This window comes from Takifugu flavidus, chromosome 18 (genome assembly GCF_003711565.1).
Source record: "Takifugu flavidus isolate HTHZ2018 chromosome 18, ASM371156v2, whole genome shotgun sequence".
Taxonomy (NCBI): domain Eukaryota; kingdom Metazoa; phylum Chordata; class Actinopteri; order Tetraodontiformes; family Tetraodontidae; genus Takifugu; species Takifugu flavidus.
Window position 1 is genome coordinate 6,276,342 of NC_079537.1, and position 25,868 is coordinate 6,302,209.

At 44.2% G+C, this 25,868-nt stretch overlaps 1 protein-coding gene across 9 annotated transcripts in view; it reads right to left on the reverse strand.

Annotated features, from left to right (window-relative positions):
- Positions 1-25,868, reverse strand: part of cacna1aa (calcium channel, voltage-dependent, P/Q type, alpha 1A subunit, a) — a 55,286-nt gene that overhangs the window by 4,184 nt on the left and 25,234 nt on the right. For 2 of the 9 annotated variants that reach the window (XM_057014120.1, XM_057014118.1), the window contains 29 exons: positions 25,404-25,542; positions 24,577-25,211; positions 23,934-24,283; positions 23,728-23,863; positions 23,376-23,505; positions 23,141-23,200; positions 22,961-23,067; positions 20,126-20,225; positions 19,482-19,642; positions 18,564-18,698; positions 18,274-18,475; positions 18,014-18,178; positions 17,609-17,719; positions 16,596-16,679; positions 13,839-13,955; positions 13,609-13,674; positions 13,279-13,376; positions 13,049-13,199; positions 12,806-12,933; positions 11,319-11,415; positions 6,122-6,236; positions 5,784-5,891; positions 5,068-5,171; positions 4,341-4,453; positions 4,133-4,265; positions 3,441-3,554; positions 2,317-2,355; positions 1,160-1,376; positions 691-962 (listed from right to left, as the gene is read on the reverse strand). In XM_057014120.1, coding sequence (XP_056870100.1) covers positions 691-962; positions 1,160-1,376; positions 2,317-2,355; positions 3,441-3,554; positions 4,133-4,265; positions 4,341-4,453; positions 5,068-5,171; positions 5,784-5,891; positions 6,122-6,236; positions 11,319-11,415; positions 12,806-12,933; positions 13,049-13,199; positions 13,279-13,376; positions 13,609-13,674; positions 13,839-13,955; positions 16,596-16,679; positions 17,609-17,719; positions 18,014-18,178; positions 18,274-18,475; positions 18,564-18,698; positions 19,482-19,642; positions 20,126-20,225; positions 22,961-23,067; positions 23,141-23,200; positions 23,376-23,505; positions 23,728-23,863; positions 23,934-24,283; positions 24,577-25,211; positions 25,404-25,542 — 4,387 coding nt within the window. Of the gene's footprint in view, positions 1-690; positions 963-1,159; positions 1,377-2,316; positions 2,356-3,440; positions 3,555-4,132; positions 4,266-4,340; positions 4,454-5,067; positions 5,172-5,783; positions 5,892-6,121; positions 6,237-9,825; positions 9,923-11,318; positions 11,416-12,805; positions 12,934-13,048; positions 13,200-13,278; positions 13,377-13,608; positions 13,675-13,838; positions 13,956-16,595; positions 16,680-17,608; positions 17,720-18,013; positions 18,179-18,273; positions 18,476-18,563; positions 18,699-19,481; positions 19,643-20,125; positions 20,226-22,960; positions 23,068-23,140; positions 23,201-23,375; positions 23,506-23,727; positions 23,864-23,933; positions 24,284-24,576; positions 25,212-25,373; positions 25,543-25,868 lie in introns of all 9 variants that reach the window. The other 7 variants (XM_057014119.1, XM_057014117.1, XM_057014121.1 and 4 more) reach the window with 6 other exon arrangements.

Below are 25,868 nucleotides of genomic sequence, written 5' to 3' on the forward strand. Positions count from 1 at the left end.
GAGACCAGTCATAATGTCCATGGTGTGGAGGAAAGAAAAAATAAGCACAACAGGCATCAAAAGGTAACAGAGCAAAGGATGTAAAAAAAAATAAGGTGACATTCCAAACAGCAGCACACAAAGAGAAGCAACAGGTCAGGCAGAGGAGAGAAAATAAGAGGAGAAAAGAAGGGTAAAGGGTTGATTTCTGGAGCAATAAACCTGATACAGGAACAGTTGCAGTGCCTAACATGCATATCCCATGTTTGTGATACAGGTGCAACATTAGACTTAAAAGTTGTTTTTAAGAATGAACTCAAATGTAAAGGCTGAGCAATGTGTCAAAGTACTTCAGGTGTATTTGGGAAAATAATGCCAGACAGGTGCAGGATATCTGAGAAAGCATAGGGCAGAAGTCGCTTACTCCAAATATACATACTTTATGCATATTTGTTTGGGTCTTATAACAGTTTGGACAAAGAATCATGCAAGTGCTCAATGTTTGTGTGCATATAGACAAACATATGTGTATAAAAACATGCTGAGAGGGCCCATGCCGTCTTTACCACCGAGCTTAAGGACAAGGACATGTTGAGGCCTCTAATTTTTGCATCAAATTAGAGACACGGGTTTATCAAAACGTTCACCAAACGCCTAAAACGTCCTGAAAAATTAGCGGTCGCGATCCACCTCCATCACCCAGCAGCCCACCTGTCTGTGCATCATGCACTCGCGACCTTCGCTGGGCGACCGCGACCAGCGCCGATCCCTTTCCCTCTCCTCCCCTCTGTCGTGGGAGTGCCTGTGCGCGTACTCGCCGCCTCGCTCTGCAGTGTAGCGCTCCTTGTCCACCGAGCCGTGGTGGTGGTGATGGTGGTGGTGGTGCTTGCGGTCTTTGGACCGGCCGCGATCTCTGTCGCGATCCCTGTCCTTGGACTGTATGTCTCCGGACTGGGTAGTGGTGCTCAGGTCTGTTCCTAGGCCTGTTTGTAGAGGTCAGTGGTGTTACTAAGGTTGCTATGACAACAGATAAGCGGATGAGATCAGTAAGTGTGTTTACACTTACTGGCTGCAAAAAATTGTAGTCACTTAAGGACATTTTTGTCTTAAGGAATGGCAAAATGGTGTAACCTTTCAATAGTTTTTAATAAATGATATCAAGTCTCTGTTTTTTACTCACCTGTATCACCGTCAGCGTAGCGACAAAGGGATCTTTCAGATGCCCGATGGCTCCGCTCTTTACGCCGGTGTCCGTGTCTGTAAGGCCTCCCCTCTTCAGGTATTACCCTCTCCATGCCGTAGTCGTCCACCCCTCCCCTGTCTCTGTGGCCACGCCCAGACCTGCTGTGGCCTAGTGAGGAGGCCGAGCGTTTCATAGGACTGTTGTCGCTTATAGTCTGAGGAAGGAACAGACACCACCGTGGCAGAGAGAGAGAAATGAAGTCCCTTTGAAGGTGGAGCTGGTGTTTCCTATCCTGGGTTGACACGCTGTGTACATGTGGATGTGCTGTGTGCAGTCGTGTGTGAATGGAAAACAGCAGAAACCGACACATCACTGCCAAAAAATTAGGATCTGAGACCGTCTTCTATCCGCATCAGCTCTGATTCCCAAACCAGCACACTTCAGCCTACAAAGGTTTCTATTTCCTTTCTTTTTGTGTGTTCTCCAACACACAGGTATTGCCCTGCGTCCCTGCCGGACCAAGTTATGTGGACTAGACTAATGCAGCAATGGAATATTCGTTCACTCCAGAAATCCAGCGTGTTCTTTTCCTGCACTGAAACTTCCACTACACCTCGCAGGTAAAAATCAAAGTCGGATGGCACCAGATTTGTTTCATTTCAATCATTGGCTAGATTGGAAGGTAATCACACATGCACAGGCGTCAAGAATCGCCCACTCTTGTCAAACAATCGGGTAATTTCTCACTGTACCTTTCGCACAGACACACACGCAAACACACGTCTGAAATAAAAATCCTTGCATGCAGGTGGGGGGTGTAAACGGACACTTGGACACAGATGGAGGAAGCAGCAACAAGCAGCAGCAGCAGCCGAGGAGAGCCCCACACACACACACACACACACACACACACACACACACACACACACACACACACACACACACAGATGAGAAAGAGTAAAAGCAGAGTTTACAATGACAGGGGTTAGAGGAGCCCAATTCCAAATTTCAGGGGTTTAACAATTCTCTAGCCTAGAGCGGGTCCGGTCAGAGGGATTTCTAAAGGCCCCTGTCATGGTAGGAGAGACAGATGAGGAAAAATAACCATGACAGGAGGAGACAGGAGGATGAGACGGGGAAGACAGGGTACATACACTGAGGGTACTGCCACGTTGTTTCCCTCTCCTGCGCTGCTGTATAAGCACAGAGAAGACACACACAGAGCCACAGAATACAGCAAAGTCGTGGTCACATGGACGAGAAGAAAGGAACGGGGAGTGGAGGAGCGGGAGGGTTGGGGGTTTGTGGGGGGTGGATTGACACACAATGAGAGGGAAAATGAAAGGGCACACAGAGATAAAAAGGAAAACAAACAGATGATGTGCCACACAGAAAAGAGAGGAAAGAGAACAGGGGGACAGAGAAAGAACCCGATTAGACACCAAAAGCAGCAGTGAAGGTGGAAGAGAGACACTTACCACAGACACTGGCGGTAAGGAGTGTCAGAACAGCGTTATACAGTGTAGACAAGGTCACCATGACAACGCACAAACTGCATCACAGCAACAATGGTGACAACTGGTAAAGTACGTGTACAAATGGATATGCACAGTCACAGTCAGATACATACACACAGGTACTATACAAAATAGAGCGATTCAAACACACACACACACACACATACAGAAGTCCTTCTAAATTCCCTTGGTTGAGGGGAAGAGAGTTTAGTATAAAACAATAAGAAATCTGCAAACCTCATTGACAAAGAAGAAGGAAAATGGAAGGTGGAGGAATGCAACAAAAACTGTGCAATAAGTTTATTTTATGTGTGTATTTGTTCTCTTTGTTCCCTCTTGGTTTTATAAGTGCGTGTATGACAACCAGAGTGCTGAATGGGATATGAAACAGCACCAAATGGATGTAAAATGAAAACAGTGACAAGCACAGTTAAAAATAACTTCAAGTGAATGAGATGAAGCACAATGAGATGCAGCACAGGAGACAGGAAATAAGCAGAAAGTCTGACTTTGCCTGGTCTATAGTTTAGCCGTAAACATTTTCATGATCACATGTACGGGGTGTTCTTTGGCTAAAGAACACAAAAATGTCCCATTTGCACAGTTACATACCAGCAGTATGCAACTGCATTTGTGACAACAGTGTGTTTCGCAAGCATTAAACAAGTCAGACTTTTGCGAAAACCGTTTTCAACACAAGATGTGGAAAACTGAAACAGTTGGAGGTGGACAGATGGTGGGTATGTGAGAATGCTGCTCACTTGGTTGTCGCCTGGGAGGCGGGGCATGGAAGCGGCCCTGCCATGGCCTTCCATTGGTGGAAAGTGGTCAGTGTCCGAGTAACCATCCTGCCCCAACTCTCTCATCTCTACCGTCTGTAAACAGAGCAGGAGATGCTGTAACTGCTCCCTGAAATCTTCGTGTGCTGTGCTGTGCGTGTGTGTGTGTGTGTCGCCCTAAACCACATGAAAATGCAGAATACTTCTTCCAGCAGTCAAACTCATTGTAATCACACTACTCACCAATGCAAATGTGAGCGAGAACAGTGCCACCTCGTGGGAATTTGATATTACAACAACTCAAGAATGAGTTGAATTGTATGTCTGCATTTTAGGTCTTTAAAGGATGGGATGTTTGGATGAGTTGGAAAGTACACGATTGGATGTGGAAACATGTAAATACCAGGTCTTAATGTTTATGGTGTAATATCTGAGTGCAATCCAAGCACAAATGACAGATGCAAAGACCAATCTGGGCGTCCAGGAAGGTCTGCGAGCTGAAACAATAATGAGAAATGAAACCACAGTCTCGATCGAAGATGACAACATGACAGGAGATAGCCTGGAATTAAACTACACAACAGTAGATTAAGTCGAGAAGGTTGAGACTGGATAAACTCTTTCTGTCTGATAAAATGAAAATATCTGAATAGGTCGTCATCTGTGTTTTCTACCTGAGAGTTGGTCATGCTTCCCAAGCCATCTTCAGGGAGTCCCTCAGGGCTCCAGCTGCCGATCTTTTGGGACATCTCCTGAGCTCGTGCCGTCATCCATGAGTGGCTTTCTGGAAGACCACCTTCTACAGACCTGCGACACACCCACACACACCTGTCATCAACCCCCTCTCAACAAACCACTATCATCCAACAACATCCAACTCACAGGCTGTTGACATTGTCAGCGGTCTCTGGAGGAGGGAGGGCGTTGTTCAGTCCCGGGTCCCCGTCCTGGGATGGAAGTGGCTCCACGCGCTGAAACAGTAATGGCGTTCGATTCTGTGTGAGATATACAACATAGCCGTGGCCAGCTATCAGGCAGACTGGTTGGAGAATGGAGGGAAAAGCGGAAGTGCAGGAGAGAAAGTGCACAAAGAGAGAGGGCGGCCAAAGCGGGGCGAAGGAGGGAATGTAGAAGGAAAACAAAAGAGGCAGAAGCCTAAGGAAGGATGCATCATTGGATTCCAGGAACTGGTAGAGATGATTCATAGATTCAATTAACAGTAATTGTTATCTATGACATCTGCTTTTGAAATGAACACTTCCAAAAATTAAATACAAATGCATATTTACGTCTTTCCAGGAGTTAAAAGGAAGTTGTAAAATAGATTAAATAATGATTTTCTTGAGTAATGGAGGCTTGCATGATGGAATAAATGTGATGATATTGAGGCAAATGGCTAAATAGCTGCTACTTAAAGCTTGAACAGACGTGAGTGACGTGTTTATGATACTGCTGAGGAATGATGAAAACTAGCCAGCAGATGGCAGCACTTGTGCTATTACGAATACACAGCCGCCGGTTAGCTTAGCCTGTTTAATGACTCATTTCTCCCCCTACAGGCACTTTTAAGGAGGCTAAATGAACTTATTGTACCAGAAGACCGCAGTACCTGCTCGTCACGAAGGGCCTGGGAGCGCTTGATCTTGCTCTGCCGGTAGTACTCCATGATCATCATCGCGGCATAGATTTTTCCCACTGTGAGGTCTGTCGCTGCTGAGAGAGTGACAAGTTAACCTGCAAGATTAGACCTTTTTGGAATGGACCCTGAGCACAAGGAATGGTAGGAAAGGGGTGTAGGGCATGCACACGAGACACATAACCAAACAGGAACAAGGAGCAAACAGTCTTTTCACAGACAGATTTTTGTGTCTCGAGGTCAACAAAGCAAAGCAACAATTGTTAAATGCCATTAATGCACTGGCATCGGTGCATTTACAGCATTTTCATTCAAAGAAAGAAACGTCTGAGTGGGCCTGGAGTGAAAAGACATCTATAGAGTGCTGATCTATAGTGAGGAACCCTCTGATTGTATTGGAAGATGTGGCTGGTTTGCTCTTGTGACTCTCCTGTCAGAGTTGTGATGTTGTGGCGTGCGCTAGCATGATGTCCTTTGTGATCACATGCGATTTGAGAGGGTGTGTGTGTGTGTGTGTGTGTGTGTGTGTGTGTGTGTGTGTGTTTCTGGGCACTATCAGAGGGTTGCAGCAGTGAGGGACGGGCTGAAAGAAGCAATCCTCAGGTGAAGTGACGACAACAACGCTGGAGCGCCAGGTCCTTGCATCCGAGGCCACCTCGCCTTGGACGCGCTTGCGCTCTGCAACTTACACTTATGCGGTGTCACCAGCAAATCCAGATGCTTCTGGGAGAGATTGGGCCAGATGGCCATCATCTCTTTCCTTAGCTCCGCGTCCATCTGGTGCTTGTCGATCCCACCTAGGAACATTCAGTGAGACGGACGTGCACCCACGTATAGGAGCGTAAAATATAAAAGAGGACACACAAACGTGAATACAAAGACAGACACAGATCTGATATTAGCAGTGTTCTGGAAAATGGTGGCGGTCAAATCACACGAATCACAGCGTCACTTGTTACACAAAGGCTCTACGGCGAGAAGAAGACTGCAAGTTCAGTGATCGATGAGAGTAGAAAAGACCCCAAACCTTCTGAAATCTTGGCGATCTTGATGTCAAGCGCCGTCCGGATCAAGGCCATGAGGGTGGAGTTGAAGTGGACCGTGTTGTCGTCAGCCACGGGAAGATCCATGCGGAGCAGTCTCTGCCAGAGGATCAATCGAGGTGAGCGGTGAGAAATGCGGGAAGTGAATGGAGCGCTGTGGAACCTCCAGATGACACGGATGGGTGGTGAGGAGGAGGGAGGGGGAGCTGGGAGGGAATGGGAGCTTGGATCGAGGACACTGAAGGAGCTGTGCATGTATTCCTAACTCACCCTTAAAGGTCCAGTGTGTGAGATTTGGCAGATGTTAAGGAAAAACTACCTGTCTCCAAACTCCGCCTCTATTAAGAGCTGAAGTGGCTGTCAGGGAACAAAAGCATCCGCACGAGTTTCCAGTCTAGAGGTTTGTTGTTGTAGACACACTAATTAATTTTTTACAATGCAGAAATGATCAATTATAGCTGACAGGTGATATTAATGATTATGAAAATTTGTGGTTGAGTCTGCCTGGGGCTGCTGGAGAAACATTCTAGAACCCGCACAGGGTGACTTACCTTAGTGGTTATATGGAAAAACAAACAGTTTCAATGTAAATAAAAAAACACAATGAAATCTAATCTCCATTCTGAGGTCATAAAACACAATTAAAAGCTGCTGATATCTTTCAGATGCAGCATTTATAATTATGTCCAATCTTGAAAATCTTACACACTGGAAATTACATTTGCTGTAATTTAGAATTCATTTTTCATTTTGCCCTTCAAAGTCTGGGTACGAAACAGGGCAAAACTAGCTAGTAGTATGCAGAGCTCCCCCTAGAGGTTTGGAGGTTCACAGTGAAACCAGCACAGACGCCTCGATCAACCAATAAACCCAAAAGGAGCCTGTTGTTAATACAGGGAAGGGGGTGATTTTTCTTTCCTGATGTTTATTGGTTGGAATCTGTGAGAGGTCTTGTTGGTTTTTTTTTTAATCAAAACAATAAACACACACACTTACTCTCAGATGGCAGAGCAACATTTGTGTGTGTTTGATGACAGAAGACGGCGATCGCCCACGCATGCGACTTTCCATGCTCCCCCACCAACATCCTGATTAATTGTGTCTCATTTAATCGAAATGTTTAACCCCACCCCCTCAATCCTTCTTGCACAAGCAGCCCCATGCACCATGCAACAAACAATATGCCTCACAGGACAAGCAGCTGCGCAGCCTTACACGGAAAGCGTCCTCTTCTGGCGACATTACAATGAGTTTGTGAGCTGTTTAAAATGTGGCTGTCACTGGACAGAATAAGGGAATCTGTAGACGATGAGGTTAGGTTGATAGAGCAACTGGCTCTATCGCTAATCTGATGCCTAATGTGTGATACATGGGCACAAACTAAAAGGGTTAATAGGTGAGAGAGAGCAGCGTAATATGCAAAGAGGCAGAAGAAGAAACACAAAATGGCTGCAATGTGCGAGTTGTTGCGTAACGACTGACTTGCTGTTTGAGTGAGCGGGTGAACATGAGTGTGTAGTATGTTAAAAAGGTGAGTTGACGTGATTCCAGAAGGAAGTTGCGAAAGGGGCTTAGAATAAGTCTTGTTTAGTACTTCAAGTGGACAGTGTGAAGCTGCATTTCCTCTGAACAGGGCAGGTTAGTTTGGTCTGCTTTGTGGTTCCACTAATGGACACGCATAGGACAGATAACTGCTTCAGCTCGCAACACCATCCATCCATCATCCATCCATCCATCCATCCATCCATCCATCATTCCATCCATCCATCCATCCATCCATCCATCCATCCATCCATCCATCCATCCATCCATCCATCCATCCATCCATCCATCCATCCATCCATCCAGGGTCACTGGTGGTTCTGGAATCTACCCCAGTAGTCATTGGGTGAGAGGCAGGAATAATCCCTAGACAGGTCACCAGTCCATCACAGCGCACACACACACACACACACACACACACACACACACACACACATACACGGTATTCACTCACACAAACCTGTAGGTGATTTGGAGTCTACAATCAACGTGATTGGAGGTTTTTACCAGGAAACCCACACAGGTGTGGGGAAAACCAAAGTACCACAATAAACTGGACTAAATCCTGTTGGAAATGCAGCTTAAAAGAAGTAAAAATGTACAAAAATGTACAACATGAGGCAAAGCAAAGTTTGAAAAAAGACAAAGTTGTTGGCAGTGTAAGAAGGTTGTCCTACATAAATATGTGAGGGTTAAAGGCTGCAGAGCCATACGGGTCATTGCTCTGTGGACAGGCTGGAACGGCAAGCTTTGGATTTTACTCATTGGCAAATTGCTCAGGGACACAAAAGCAACGATGGTCGACTTCTGCAAATTTTGCAGAGCTAATCGTTAAGGTTGGGATGCTCTGTTAGGTTTAATGTAGGAGAACTCTTGGGAAAAATGGTATGATAAGATTACGTGATGAGAAGATAGAGAGGGGTCCAATGTGGGAACGAACAATATGAATGTTCACAAAATAAATGTGGGAAAAAAACCTGGGTCAAATAACTCAGCCCAAATGTAAAATGTGCTGATTTGCCAGAGTTCTCAAATCTGTCTTTTACTTAAACATATTTTCTACATTGCTTTTTTTTGGCTAAAGCGTTTCAACTGACCCTACTATTGACATTTATTTATTTTTTGCATATGGGAGAATAAACCAAAAATCTGACCCAGAGTTTTCTGAAAGGGGACATGAGTTCGACAAAGCAACAATGAGTGAGGGAGTGATCTCCTGTGTCCGCAGGCTGTTTGGCTGGCTGCCCACGAGGCACATGGTGATCTGCCAGTGGCGTCTCGTAATGTACAGGAACGCGGGATAACACAGAGGAAAGCGTGTCGTTATCATTCTCGTGACTGTGTCTGCGGCGCTCGGCAGACGGAGATCTCGGTTTGGTCAGCCATGCAAACGGGTGTAGAGTGTGCGTGAGGTGGGGAGCAATATGCAGTAGATGAGGGGAGGGGGGCTTGAAACAGAATAGAACTGCATTGACGACAGAACCAAAGGACGAAGAGAAGATTGGAGTTGCGGAATAACAAAATAAAAAGCCTGCTTGGGGATTTGGAGCTGCTATATGAAGGCTGAGAGGAGGAAAAAAAAGAGCTGTTTATGGCAAAGGTTCTGTGAAGAAAACACATCACTGACACAAGCTTTTTCTGCTCTCTCTACCGTTGGACACAACTAACCAGGTTCTTATGATTGTGTTTGGTTGTTTGTGTGTGTGTGTCTGTGTGTGTGTGTGTGTGGAGACTGCATGTGCCCCCTATCCACAGGAGAGAATGATACAGAGGATCTAAGGCCTAATGGACCTTCCAAGCCCTGCTGCACACACACACTTGTTTCCATGTAACAGCGTGTGTATTCAGCAGTGTTTGTCTCAGCTCTAAGATCATTTGCGTACATGTAACTATTTGCATGGCTTCTATACGTGACTTCCCTTGTACGTGATGCAAACGAGCTGAGAAGGTCCCTCTTGTCATCCCCTCCCGTGGGACCACACCCTAGCCTCTGCACTCTGACTCTCTAGCTACCTCCACCCACCAAACCCACATCATCACACAGTGCCACAACACCAACCAGCCCACCCCAACTGTACACGGAAAAAGGAAACAGAACAGAACAAAAGAAACGGCGACACTAAGGTTTACACCACGCTCCCCTGACCTTGTAGGCCACCCGTGCCGGACACCTCCTCCCAAGGCCTAGAGGAGGACACATGTGCCTCAGCATGTCATACATTTCCCTGCAACTGATCCTGCCACTGCATCATGAGCCAGCGCCGCCACCACCCCGTTAACAAAAACGGGGGCAAGGGAGAGGAGAGGGAGGAGGCGGAAGGAAAACAAAAAAAAAAAGAAATTGAGGAAAGTTGGACTGGAGGTAGAGTTGAAAAGAGACAAAAGGATTAATTAGACATGTGTTTGTGGTTTTTTTCCCCCTCTGTTTTGCAAATCTGTGTCAGGGCGAGGTCAGAGCAGTCAGCAGTCAACAACTAGCCCCAGATATGCATCAGTATATACAAATGGTGTTACAGTTACTTCCTGCAGAAGTATAACTCCAGTTTATGGGTGCTAGCATCCTACTGGTGACCTCATTTAGACTCTGCAATCCTTTAGCCCACAAACAGCCTAAACCATGATTTGGACTTGTGTCTTTATCTGTAGTTTAGGGCTGTCAAAATTAATGCATTTACGTGGGATGATTCATGTCTTGTGATTAACACATTAATTAATTTAACCTGATCGACACATGCGTGACTTGCCACGTGATGGTGCAGCTGGGAGCTGATTATGGATTATGGCTGTTACCTAGCGACACATGTACGTTAGGAAAAGACACAGAGAAGCATCGCAAAATGTAGGAAAGCAATCTAGTTGGCTTGTGTGAATAGCTCTCCAGATGAGAAGGGTAGTTACAATTATATCAGAATTTAGGGAAACTGCAGGCTGTTTCTGTGGAAGTAAAAGGTTCAAATAAGACAGGATTTTCTTGCTTATTCCCTCATTATTGCCATAAGAAGCTTATTCAAATGGGAGAAGTAAAGAAAATGGCAACAGCCTAGGATTTAACCGCAGGACCACAACTCCTAAAGTTGGCTATGTGGACAAGACAAAGGATAAATGACAGACACACCAGGTTCGGAGGGGCAAATACAAAGGTGTGTAATGGTGTGTTTGCAAGAGGAGAGTAGCAGACAACGAATACTGCGATGCTCCTTATGAGGAGAATGGGGCAGAAGAGGAAGGGGTGTCAATGCAGTTTCTGTCTTTCCCCCAACCCCCAAAAAACAAGAACAATGCACACTACAGTGGGCAATCCTAGCTTGCCACATTATAGCCATGGCTCCACAGCAAGCAAAAAGAAAACAATAGTATTTAAAGATATGTGAAAGCGTGGCTCAAAAGATGAAAAAAATCTGAATGTGATTTCATTTTTCCCCATTTCATGTAGTGCATTTCACATGCAACTCTGGGTGTCTGCATTGTCCCGCACATTCTCTAAAGCAGTTCAGAATGCAAGTCAATAATGGAGGAAAAAAAGTTCAAATTGAAATGAAAAAAAAAAGAAAATATGTGTGTGAAAGCAGCATTCACTCCATTCCTGGATGCTTGTGTAGCAGGTGTGAGTCTGAGATTCTGTTGAGATATAAGTCAAACCTTGCAGGCCACCCTATGGGGACATTTCTTGCCTAAGCCGAGAGGTGGGTCGATAACTCGTAATAAACTGTACATGTCCTTATAATGAATGCGACCGCTGCAACAAGAATATAGGGGAGTTACAAAAAAACCCAAAAAACAAAACAAACAGGAATAGTACACACGTCCAAAAAAGAAGAGAGAACAGTGAGAGGAAGAGCACAGTATTGACAAATGCACAATATCTGAAAACACTTAATTTTGCTTAAAATAAAGGCAAAATGCATAGACACACCAGTGCACTCATGCATGCAAAGAATGCATTTTTACATTTCCTCTCTCTCGCTTCCTGTCTCAGTTTGACAACCGTCTCTTTTCTCCTTCTAGTCTAACCACTATGGGAAAGTGTGTATTTAAGAGGAAAAAGACATGTGCTGCGCTAAATGTTTAATAGCTGCCTATGTGTGCACATCCTCCCTCTTAATAACATGTTCAGGGTCTTTATTTCCCATTTTCCACTTAACAGCTTATGTGACGATCAGTAATACCAGAATGTAAATAGCATGTTAGCGTAAGAGGACTTTTGTCCCAGTAAAGACATAAATGACTGCTTACTATTAGAGTAATTTTTTTTTTTGATAAAGTGTTTTAATAAAGTGTAATCTTCGACTACCATTATTTTTAACGCTGCTCATTTTGATCGTGTACTCTTGAATATAATTCCCATTTCTTTCCTACTTCCCTTGTTTGAAGTCTACTTGCATTTTGTAGGACAGCTAGAGGGCCACACACAGCTACTGGAATACAAATACCATGACACGTAGCATGTCTTTAGCAGACATTGAAACTACGGAGATTGCCAACTTTGCTTGGGGTTTAAAAGTTGGCTCAAATGTTTATTAGCTGTATTCCAGAACAGTTTCTGAAGGGTTGGGGATGCTTTGGGACGAGTTAAAAAGATGGAGGAAGGAGAGAAGGGGAGAGTTGATCCATTGTAGCCTCCTTGAGGTTTATTGGGACAGAACATTTTGGCTGGCAACACACATGGAATGATTTTCTTCTTTCTTAACCAAAGCCGGACTACCTACACCTGGTATAAGCCTGTTTTTTTTTTTTTTTAATTATCCACCAATCTGGTTGCTGAAGCATCCCTGTTCACTCGCTGTCATTGGCTGTGGAGACGGGTAGGCAGCCCGAATGACGTCACAGAATTGGACAAATAATCAGATGCAGAAGGACTCAGATTCGGTCACAACCCTCCAAATCTTGTAGAGGACAAATTGGGCTTAAAATGGTTAGGTGTGTTGCCAGCCTTACACAGTAGATGACTGAGAAGTTCCTGTGAAGCTCTGTGTGATCAAACATGTTAAAACAATCATGATACATATGGAGAGATAACACATAGCATTTGTTTAAACATGAAAATCTATCTGCCACTGTTGGTCAAATATAACAAAATCCACTGAAACTATTCCCGATTGACTCAGAACATGTACGATAGCACTCACCAAGCTGCTGGGTCATACTCGGCCCATATCCTAACATACTCTTCCAGATGATGAGGCCCCAGTATGGACGAGTCTCTCGTCAGATACTCAAAGTTGTCCATGATGACGGCTACAAACAGATTCAGCATCTGCACAAGCAATAACTTATTAGATATATCTGCTCGGCTGCTGTTTGTGGCTCATTCTATATGAATTCAGATTAATAATAGGTGATTTTTCTATTTTTTTTTTTACAGCTCTTACCAAGAATGAACAGAAGAAAATAAAGGAGACGAAGTAGAGGTAGGCAAACTGGCTGCCACATTCCGGATCTGCGTTCCCTGACAGGGGGTCGCACTCTTTATTCCCCAAACAGGCCAGCATAATCTCATGCCATGCTTCTCCTGTTGCACTCCTAAAAAAACCACGCGCAGGTTCTTGATTTTAAAGGAATCTGGGTGACTAATTCTGCAGTCAGTAAGAGGTGAACGCACCTGAAGAGAAGCATGAGAGCCTGAATGAACGTCCTGAAGTTGTTATGCTGGTTGATGGCATTTTCGTCGTCCTCTTCAATTGCAATGTTCCCAAACAACTAGTAAAATGAAAGAACAGCCACAAAAAAACAACAGAAATTACACTTAAAAGTTGTACATTCGCTTAAACACCCACCGCCACAATAATCCTCTCATCCGCTCATCAGATCGAACGATTTATCGCTATCCTTGTTCTACTTCTCCAACCTCCCCACATCAACATTTTTATCAATATATCTTAGTGCATCCCAAAAGCACAATACACATTTTCAATTTTAAGCTATGCCCCACCTGCATGCCGATGATGGCATAAATGAAGAACAGCATGGCGATGAGGAGGCACACATAAGGCAGTGCCTGAGGAGACAAACATTGACCATATTAATACACATAAGAAGAAGCAAGTCCAAGCTAATATGCCTCAAAATGAGTTTAACAGCTTTGCAGGAGCGTGTGTGCTGAGTTTATCTGTTCATGCAAATGGTTATTGTGAGCATTAGTCTGCATAAACGAGGGTAAACCTTGAAGGATTGAACGAAGGTCCAGAGCAAGATGCGGATGGTTTCTCCCTGCCTCAGCAGCTTGATGAGACGAGCTGCCCTGAACAGCCTCAGGAAACTCAGGTTGATGAAATTGTCCTACGGTGAAGCCGTAACGTAGCCACAGGGGGGAGGGGAGAGGGGGAGGGGTGGGATTAGGATTCAAAAATTGAAGATTGGGAAAGGCAAATGGGCAGAGAGGTAGATACAAAGGGAAATGGTAGTTAGTTTTAGATGAACGTGTTTGTCTTTAGTCAAAGAAAATATGAAAAACCAAAAAAAAGACAAATAAGAAAAAGGAAATGACAAATAAAAGAATATGGAGCCAGACATGTCAAGGCAAATCTCAAATCAGCAAGGCTCCGACAAGCTTTTCAAGTCAAGTTCGAGAAAACCAAACTTCACAGGGGAAAGGACATCATCCACAGGGAGTTTCATCCAATTGGGTAACATGGTAATATTGGTGGCAGGAACGGTGAGTAGTTAAAGTGCAGGGATGTCAAGGCGTCTCCTTGGGAAGACAACCAAATGCACTAATTCTCTCAAGGCAGAAAATGCAATCGTTTCATATGAAGCAAGCACACAGCATGCAGATGCGCAATCACACAGGGGGCAACAATAGTCAGTGTCATCATCTAATGGCTGCAAAATCCAGGTGATATTTTGAGTGAATATCACACCCAGAGAGTGGGTGAATAATAATAATAATCACATCGCTAAAGTGATGTAAAGTTACTGGCTGCCACCTTTAACAGGTTATGAAACTGCCCTCAATCCAAACTGATGCTCCCTAAAGATCTGCATAAATTGCAGCACATGAGGCTCTATAAGGGGGTGAGAGGTCATCGTTTCAGATGCAGTCGAGGTCCATGAAGAGACCTTTCTGCCTGGAAAAATTTTGCGAGTGACTGAAATTAGTAGTACTAGCTAAACACTATTTTCATTCATGATCTCACCTCCAGAACATCAGCTAAACCATTCCTGAATGGGTTAGCTGGATTCAAGAATATAAGTAAATCCTCCTACCTTGTAGGATACCACCTTTGTCCAGAGGGGGCGCTACAATCAACAACTCTCAAGTTGCAGCCAGTGGCTTTAATGTATACTGTGTATATATATATATATAAAAATGCATGTGTTTATCTGCTTGAAAAACTAACCTAAAATCACATCTATGTTACAGCCGAAATTGGCTCACATCTGATAAAAATAAAATTCCTTATTTGTTCAACCACAAACGAGCAAATTGAATATAAAAAACTGAAGTGATCCTTCGTAGCACTCAGAGGGAACTGGCAGAAGTCACATGCAGGTTCCATCAAAAATAAAAGCACATATGACTCTGTTTTCTGTGTGTAACTGTGTGTGTGTGTGTGTGTGTGTGTGAGTGCGTGTGTGCGTGTGTGTGTCTGTGTGTGTGTGTGTGTGTGTGTGTGTGTGTGTGTGTGCGCGCACACGCTAGGAAAATAAAGAGTGCCTTCCAAAGGCATGCAATGGACAGCATGCATTGTGCTAGGGGCAACACTTTGGATTCAATTTACGGTCCCTGGAACAATCTCCCAGTCACTGTCATCTGTGTGTATGTGTACACAACTGGTATCAATGGATAGTTCCATCTACTCCAGTTTAAACAAACCTATCCTCTAAAAACAGGTCCATCACTCCAGGTAAAGGATGAACAGTATTTACACACATTGCTGGATAGGATATTTGTAATGATCAATGACTGGAATAATAAGTGGACAACATACAAATTAATTGCTGGATTATGAGCTCAGTTGCAGGTTGTGAGACACGGTGTCAAGCGATACATGCACACATATGCAAAAGAGTAAGATCTCTAAAGTTTTACAAACCATCTACATGTAGATGTTGCAGACATATGGTTTTAAGCCCCAAATATTGGCATTTGGGTTGATTTGAAGAACAACCAGAGAGGTTGACCAAGCCAGTTGTCATGGGTGGACACAGAGGATTCATAGTGCATTTTGATTGGATGGAATTGCAGGAAGTAGGTGATGGGGGAGAAGGGGGTTGGACCAGGTAGATTACAGTAGAGCGTCATTGGTTTTGTGGACGATTTAAAGAAAGCATGTAAAAAAGATAAAAAACAAGAAGGAAATAAAGAATCAATACAGAGAAGTCAGCACAAACTGAGATGTTTCATATCCATACAGCAAGGCTAACCAAAAGAACATTGACTTAAATAACACAGAACAGCAACCTAAATATGGAGAGACTGGATGAACCACACGATCAGAGGACTGTGGTTTCATCAGCTTAAGCTGAGACGGGACTTTACTCTTCTGCTGTGTCTAAATCGTCTGTAATGCAAAGTTTAGCTAACAAATGCTTTTTTGGCACCATGCAGAGAAAGATAATGATTTGGTTGGCTACTAGCAGCGATTTGCAGAAGTTGCGCATTAGTTGACAGCAGCCTAGCACCGTCCTTCTGCTTCGCTGTCGCTGGCTTAGTCTTGGCCATCTTGAATCTGGTGCCTCCTTGTCTCACCAACTGGGACATTTATATAAGACTTTCAAGAGCCGTTTGTGCATGACCGAGCAGTGAAAGACTCAAAAGCAGCAGGGCTATTCTCCCAACATCATTGTCGTGCCTTCGGTCTGTCTTTAAGACAATGGCACGTCCGCAGACAACAGCTAATGTCCCCTCAGCCATTGATTATATATCATGTTTACATGTTTACACTTTTGTCTTCTGTCTCTGTGTTTCTTACTTACCCCAAGCTCAGTCACCAGGATGTCAGTAATACTGCCCAGAACTGTCACACAGTCAAAAATATTCCAGCCGTCTTTGAAATAATTCTGGCATTTCCAAAAGGAAAAGGACGAAGAAAATGAAAGAAAATGCATTACAGACAGGTCAAACTGGAATATGGCAGGATCAGCCAGCACTTTTACTCCAAATATCAGCGCAGTTGGTGTCCCTATATAAATTCAGAGTTTCATCATTATTATATGCAATATCTTCATCAAGAGAAAGAAAGATGGTGGCATTGATGATGCTACCTTCACTCTCCTACATGTAGCCTGCAGCCAAACGGCACATTAGCTGAGACAGGAAGACAACAAGCGAGGCGGCTATTAAAGTAAAGTACCTTAACAAATGGGCATGCACACTCTCTGGAGTCCCGTGTTACGCGTGTGTGTACTAATTCATGGTCAACATGTGCGCGATTCAAATCCTTCCCCGCGTAATCTCCCCCCTCCCACTGTAATCTTTGCCTCGCTTCCTTCAACCTCTCTGTCAATCATGACAGAGTGTTAATCCACCCAAAATTCTTCTTTTTTTCCTTCCCAGCATTCTTCCGCAGCCCTCATGATTGAACACGTCTTTTTATTTCTTCCAACAAAAACCCAAACTAAAGACTGTTTCTCCAGCTTTGGAGTTGATTTTGACCATATTTGGAATATAGCGTGGTTACTTATTATCCATGTCACCGGCCTGTAGTCACTGTATCTTATTTACACAGGCCAAAGTGAAGCTTATGTATTAGGTTTGCTGTGTGTTTAGCCCATATCTGGGAAACTAACATCAACACCACCACATCTAATGTAAGAACTGAAAGTGGCTCGATCAGCAAGGCTTTGTGCAGCTGTGTTTGGCTGTATACCGACGTGGCTGCGGCATTTTTTGCTCTGATCCCATACGCTCCATTTCAGGCTTAAGCTAGCGCCCGACATCTTGACCGTTCACCGCAGATGTAGGCAGACGTGCATACAGGCGCACTTACCAGCACTCCAAAGGCGATGATCTTTAGCACACATTCCATGGAGAAGAGGGAAGTAAACACGATGTTCAGGTTGGCCAACACAGCTTCATAGCTTTTGGAAGCTTCGTCATACTGGAAACAAAGAGACACACACGGGCAGAATACATTCATAACAACAAACTCATGACCAGCGACAGAAAGCCCGAACATGAAAACGTATAAACAGACACACATTTAACTCAGCAAGGATTCAGACGTATTCAAAATGTTCTTATCACAGAAATACCCAACAGTGCAAACTATTGTGTTTGTCGACTGAAGGACGAACAAATATGATGGTACACAAACAAGACAAATAAGTTACTGCAGTGGCCCCATCGTGGTAAAGGTTTTAGTACTGCTTTTTATTAAAATTCGGACTTTTACCTTCATCATGAGCACGACGGTGTTGAGTGCGATCATCGCCATGATGGTGTATTCAAATGGCGGCGACACCACAAACTCCCACATCCGATACTGAAAGCTCAGCTTGTTTTGAGGCATGTGACGGGTCAGGGGTCTGGCGTTAATGGCAAAGTCTATACAAGCTCTCTGCAAAATGACAACCATGGTGTTTGTTAACTTGTTTTGCTTACCACCCCCCCCCCACACACACACACACACACACACACACGCTTGACTCTCACCTCATTTTTTTCTAAACTGTAGTCCTCCATCATCTTGTCTCCTTGCTCTTGAAAGGTGATGATGATGAGAGCCACGAAGATGTTGACGAAGAAGAAGGGGAAGACCACGAAGTACACCACGTAAAAGATGGACATCTCCATCCGGTACCCTGGGCTCGGACCCTGATTCTCGTAGGTCGCATCCACTGAATGTTTCAGCACCCTGCGGATGACGGGACGGGAGCGGCGGGTTACAAGTTACACACAAATGCATTCCGGGGATGTTACTGTGCTCGACCACTCGTGCTTACTGCGGCCACCCCTCTCCAGTTGACACTGTGAAGAGGGTGAGAAGGGCCCAAGCCACATTGTCGTAGTGGAAATCGTACTTCTTCCACTCCCGCTTCTGCGCCTTCACTTCATTATCATACACCAAATATTCCCCCCTGAAAAACAAAGCAACGGTGAATGTGAGCATGAAAAGGAAGGAAGAGACACTAAGTGCGTTTACATGTGCATCTAAATCGGACTACACTTGCAGATTGGTGTACATAAATTATACAACTAGACTTACTGCCTGCAAAGCAGTTTGCAGTAGTGTTTATTTGTGGAGTCAAGCCACCCCCCCCCCCCCCCCACTAGGTGGCAACTTGCACCGTTTTACTTTGTTGTTGTGGGGCCACGCTGGTTGACCTTTTACATCAAACCAAAACAGTCTGCAAACAAGTTAGCCAGCGAGGTAGCAGCCGCAGCTAAGTCAACGGCAGCGATGGAGGAGGTTGTGTCAATACTTGGCATTTGTACGGGTGACGGTGGTGCATGCGGCGAAAATATATTCAAACGGGCTTGCAGACGATACAACCAGTCGCTGCGCATCTTTTTAAAATAACTCCCTATTTCAGGTTTTGAGCCCATCCGTGAACTTTAAAATATAGAGTTCTTTCATAAGCATCGTGGCACTCTCAGCATTTCCTTTCAATTGTAGTTGGCCATACCTGGTCGCTACCGGCTGCTGTTTGTAAAGCTTCTGCTTCCACATCAGTGCAGATTTCAAAGGCCAGCTCACAATCCACATGCTCTCGTAAACTGGCTCACGCCTGAGCTATCTGGGAGTGGTGGTCCAGGATCCACATGCATTTTATGTAATCGAATTACCGCAAGAATTTGGTTCCCTTGTGTGCATGTAAACGCACTTACTTAACCCAGGAGAGTTTTAATTGCTTTCTAACCTGCAGTCACGCTCAAACTCTTTGGATTCATCAGTGCAGTAAAAGAAACGACCCTTGAAGAGCTGCACTGCCACCACAGCAAAGATGAACATGAAGAGTAAGTAGACAATCAGGATGTTGAGCACATTCTTCAGAGAGTTCACCACGCAGTCAAAAACAGCCTGAGGACCGGGAAAGAGGTGGCGTTAGCTACTCAATGAAATAAATACTTTTTATTCAAGCAATTTCTGCAGTTTGGCCTTGAACTCTGGAGTGTGTGACAGGAATTAGCAAGGTGGTTCAGTGTGTAGCTGTCATAACTCAGACTGGCCACTAGGAGCAGCAAAGAGAACTGAGAAAGACTTCTCACAAAAGTGTTCTTTTGACTTTAAAAATAAAATACTTTCTGACTTGATAAAAACACTTCAGTGTGGTTTTACATTCGTTTTCCCTAAATGTAAGTCTGGATGAATTTTTTTTGTCTCATTCATTACAATTTTACCATTTACTTAGCTGCTCTCGCCAGTAGCTGACCCCCGGCTGATGCAGCACTCTAAACATCACAACGTCCTGCCTATGGCCCAGCTCTGCATCCCCTCCACCCATCAAGAGCACAGCATGTGAAAGTTCAAGAAAGTCTAAATGTCTGTGGTTTAGGCGCCTACCTTCAGTTTGGGAAGCCGTTTAATAGTCTTCAGAGGTCGCAGCACACGCAGTACCCTCAAAGACTTGATGGTGCTGATGTCCTTTCCCTTGCTGCTCCCACTTCATGTGTACAAACATGCGTGATGACAAAGAGTGACAGACATGTGGAGTCAGTAGGTTTCAGCTTCAAAAAGACAGACAGAGTTCTCTTAAAATCCAGAATGTAAGTGTGCAGCCATTCATTGATGGTTCTTGTGTCCGAGTTAACTCAGAACGAGTAACTGCGTCTTGGTTTAAATACATAGCAATACATGCAGCATTGCTATAATATTAGGGTTTAGTCTTGTTTCTACATGTGAGCAGTTAGGTGACATTTTCCAACTACAGTAGAAGCAATGGAAACAAGTGATGTCATTCTTGTCCCATTGCTATTGACACACAATCCACTCATTTTTATACTTTGTAATATATTAATTTACAAAGATCCTGAAGCCCGGACTTGCACATGCCTGACTAACAGTGGGATACCTTCATGCTGCATCAACACCCTGTTTTCCCTAATGCAATATATAGTACAAAAAGAAGCCTTTACAGATCGTCATCGTTGCAGTTTTTCTGCAAACCCCCTCAAAACTTTTCACCTGTTTGCCTTGAAACTGGTGGGGGTGATACTTAAGATATAAGACATGTAAAAATATGATATTTGTTCAGGTTGCATCAACATATCCTGCACAAATAATGTTTTCCTGTGATTTAACTGCAAGTAACAAGAACCCCTCAGATCCCATGTCACTGATTTGAGATATGAACTTGAGATTTGTGTGAAGCAGAGTTGTTCCGTGTTGAACGGCCAAAAGGAAAACAGATCAAACGTGATGGATGGTACAGAAACAGATGCGGGCGTTGAGAGTGCGGAGGCAGAAAATGTGGGAGGAGAAGAAAGGGAGAGAGAACTTTACCCGCCGCCGCTGTTGGTGGTCCAAAACGGAGAAATGAGACAGATACGGGTGAGAGACAGAGAGAGAGAGAAATGGACACAGAAAAGGGAAGTAAACAGAGAAACATCCACATGAGAAACAGACAGAAAAGAGAGAACAAAAGGCCGGTCTGTGTTTAATCATCCCTTCACAGACCACAAACCACCAAATCCAACACGAACTTTAAGACATTTAATTTCAGAGACTACACTATAATCTAAATAATAATTTTCTGCATCAAATCTGTGGCCATCGAGCTCCATCCTGCTTTGAAAAAATGTGGCGGGCAGGAGCCAGACCGCTCCAAGACTCCAGCAACTCTTAGCCCGCAGTAATTGGATTAAAGGAGCGATAAACATCTCCAGGCAATTCTAGAGGGCCGTTTGATTTCCACCAACTGAATTATGTCACTATTGTGATGTGTACAAATCTGCTCTCGTTGCTTCACATCTCCCCATCAGCAATTAGCGTCAGTAACCAATATCTTATTAAAATCTGACCGGTTCTAATGTGTTTAATGAAAGCTTTTCAGAGAAAGAAAACAGGAATTACTGCAGATGGACAAAGCTGCTCTTTTTACAGTTTTTGCAAGACAAAAGACACTAGAATTTCCTAAAAAGGATCTTTTAGTGTCCACAAATTATTGCCAAACCTTTAAATTGCTACAAACGTCTGCATGTTGCCTATAAAACAAAAGCGTTCTGTCTTTTCACTAGTTGCTACTGATGTCACCCTATAAATATTTCTCTAAAATACATTTGGGCGAAATCTGAAAAGGTTCTAAATTTGTCATAAAGTCAATAATTTATCTTCCATCATCTGAACCCACTTCTATACTGCTACTCTTTATTTAATATAAGAGACTGAACATAATACTGATTTTGACAGAAAAATGCAACACAAAGAAGCAAAAGGTCAAAGAATTCAAAGAGGAGATGCTTTATAAAGAAATTAAGGAGGCGTGAGAAGAACTTTTTTTGAGCTGATACAGATGGCTGACGATTGCAATACCAGTAAGATCTTTGGCCCCATTGACCGACCGTAAGCGAGGCTAGGACGGCGCGAGCATAGTTGCAATTTAAAGTGACGTAATGATGCAAAGCAAATAAAGGTACATGTAGACCTTCTTCTTGCTGATGGTTCAGAGAACAGTATGGACCAATCAGAAATCCTCAGAATAAATTTCCATCATGCACATCACTTCTCAGTTGTGGATGTTAAATGGTCGGTACTTCGGGAGCATTTTCGACACCAAAACAATAAAGAGGAAGTAAAAGAGCTCTGAATGCTTGCTACAAATGGCGGGTCTGTCAGCAAAGACCCCAGAAGAAAGAGCTGAATGTTAGTGGAAAAAAAGACATTTCTTTCTTTGGAAAACAGATCCATCTTGAATTCTGATGTGTCTGAATGTTTGAAAAAGCACATCATCAATTATAAATGAGACAATGTAAGTATCCTTAAAAATAAGAGATTACTGAATATCACTGAAGCATGATTAAGTTAAGAGTTCTCATGTTATCGTGACAGTTCAGAGTACCTGCTTCGCCATGGAGATGGGTGAGTTGACTTTTTTTTAACCCAGCTCAGGACAACCTTACCTGGATTTGCAAGGACTCTTTAAAAGAACTTCCTAGGCACTAAAGGGTTACAGGTGCAAAGAGTGGTCCTCACCATTCACAAAAGAGGGGGATAGGAGGGAAACACTGGGATTTTTTTTATTTAAAAAATGGTTTAATTGCCTAATTGGAGAAAATACAAGGGGAGGAAGAAAGGGAGTATAAAGGATATTTATAAAAAATATCAAAATATAGAAAAGACTAAGTCCAAGATGTAACAGAGGTAAAAGGGGCAAAGAGGTGAGGAAGGCAGGGGACTTACGTGAAGGCAAAGGCCACCAGAGCACCACTAACCACTATAAAGTCAAGGATGTTCCACAAGTCCCGAAAATAAGAGCCCTGGTGTAAAACCAATCCCAGATCCACCATCTGCAACAGAAAAAGTTGAAGAGCACGCTTAAAGGTTTGGTTCCTGACAACCATATAGTGTAAATCCCTTTACCTTTATCAGCATCTCGAACGTGAAGACTCCAGTAAAGACATAATCAAAATAGCGTAGCACCTGCCCAAAAAGACAAAATGACCATTTTCTGGTCAAATTTCTGTTTTGCCCGCACAGTGCAAGTGTATTATCTAAAACTATTGTGAGTAAGAAATCCAACACTGCGTCTATCCAGAAAACATGTACAATACAGATATATGGCCACATTGTATATCAGGCATCGTTTGTGTCTTACGTTGTTGCGAGGGGAGTCGGGCCACACAGGGTCTTCAGCGGCCAGGGCGATGCTGCTCATAGCAATGACCAGCAGGATGCACATTTCAAAGTAGCGCAGGGTGCAAACGTAGTGACACGCTCGCCGAAACCTGATGGCAGTTAAAGGCTTTGTTTATTTGCACATTTTTTTACAGCCGAGCTTAAATCTGCTCTGCGAGAATCATCCAGATTGATATTATCTGGGATACGTGCTGTGCATTCCCTCCTAAATTATAGTTTAAAGTTTCAAAACGATTCGGATTCAGAAGATTCCCTACAAATACTGTCTCTTGATGGGTGTATGTGCGTTCTGATGCAGTCACCCCACTTACGGGTTGGTGGTGGTCAGAATGAACATGGAGGTGTAAGGAGGCATGGGCCTGGGGCCTCCTTCGCCTGCCTTGTCGTCATCATCCTCGTCCATATCCTCCTTTGCAGGCAGAGGTTCTGTGTTGGCGTTTTTGTTGACTAAATGTAAAACACAGATGTCAAGAAAATGATGGGATTTTTTTTCAATTTGAATTTCCCCCCCCCTTACCCTGGAGTATGGCATTGGTAGATGGGAATATCGGCATGTCAACTGCCGTGTAGTCGGGGTGGGGTAGTCTGATGACGCTATTGGCGCGGTGATGCACGATGCTGCCATAATTATCCAACGTAGTTAAACTCCCGTGAGTGCCACTGTTAGCCAGATGCAGCGTGGATCCAAAGCCAGGGGTCACCGTGCGGTTAATAGCTGGATTGCTATGGACTTCGTTGGCTAGGTTAGAGCTAGAGACCAGTTTGGTGTTCATGAGGTTGTCCATGTCCTCACTGTACTGGCTGTCCTGTCTGGAGAGGCTCTTCTGGATGGGCCGCGTGGTAGAGAGATTGGGGGCACTGAAGTCCCTAGAAGAAGAAGACAGCAGTACGACCATTACATAAACAGCGGTGCCCATGCAACTTTATAATAAAACAGGCATGACAATGAACCACACACTGGTTAATCTTAATAGAGAGGACATTCAGACCTTGGTCGCACTGACAGTGACTGATACTGAGGCCAACTTTATTAAATATGTGTCTCGATGGACCAGACTCGGACCAAGTTAACGACAGAGTATGTCAAATGTAACGCTTCGTGTGCTAAAATCGGCAAGTCGTTTATCATCATCAGCATCCCGAGGATGGGTTCAACTTACTTCCTTCTGTGCTGGCATGTTCTCCTCCCCTCCCCGTCCATTTGGTTGAGATGACGACTTCTTCTCTGCCTCCTTTCACCGCCATCAACAGCTCCGTCCTGCTCTGCCGTTTCTCCACCTCCATCACCCCCTTTGGTCCTGTGTCTTCCTGTTTTTACAGCCCCCCCTCTGCCCTCCTCACCATCTTCTGTGCATTTTCGGTGCGACCTGGACTTGCGGTGCTCAGACTGCCCTCCACCTCGACTGCCGCTGCGGGTGTGATGGTGACGCCTTGACGGCCTGTCCTCTGAGCCAGGCCTGGGTATCGCCGTAGCGTCCAGACGGACATGTGAACCGTGGTGGTGATGTTCACCTTTTTGACCTCTTCTACTCTCAGTGGATTCACCACGCTCCAATGGAGGCCCTGCTGGATCTGTACTTCCTACTCCACAACCCGCTCCTACTTGGCCACCATGATCGTGAAGCCTCGTTTGCCTGTGTAGCTCTTCAACAGGAAGTTGTTGGCTGAAGCAGAGGTCAGGATTGTTTGCTGTCATTTTGTTGGTGTTGTTATTGCGGTTCTCATGGGGGTCAACCACCAGGGGTCGATCCAGGTGGGTCTTCATATCAGGGCGGACTTGACGTGAAAAGTTCACCTGCAAGAAGATGAAACAAAGGATGCAAAGTGTTTCAAAATTAACAGAGAGCACATCGCCAACTCATAAGCGCAGGTGACAGGATCGTATAAATTGTCATTGGCATCACTTGTGTACACTGATAACACAAGTCTAAGGGTCTTTTGTTGCCTTGTCCTTTACATTGTTGTGCTCCTCCCTCCCAGCCCTTGCCTTCCAGCGTTCGTCAGGATCCAGTTCATTATAGAGGGCCTCACGGCTGGAAACCAGGGTCTGCCTCCTCAGCTCCTTGGTGCGTTGCTCCCACACAGACTTATTCACCCCTTTGTTGTGGTTCTTCTGTTGCTCCTTACTATAAGATAAAGTGAGCAAGGGCTGCATTTTAAAAAAAGAATCTGCAGAAAAGGACATATATAACTGTGCTAATATACACAAAGAAACACAAGAATGATGCAAAAATAACACTACAGTAGTAATGATAAAATATAGCACATGGAAAAAAGAGGAAAATTAAGAAATGAAGCTTCACAAAGATTGTTAAAATGAGGCGAGGAGGAAAAACATCGGGGCATGAAGCAGCACGACAGTCTCATTGTTGACCTTTCTCAGCCTTCACAACCACTGCCAGTAAACTGATCTGCCCTGTTCTCCCAGTGCCAATAGTCAACACACTCCTAC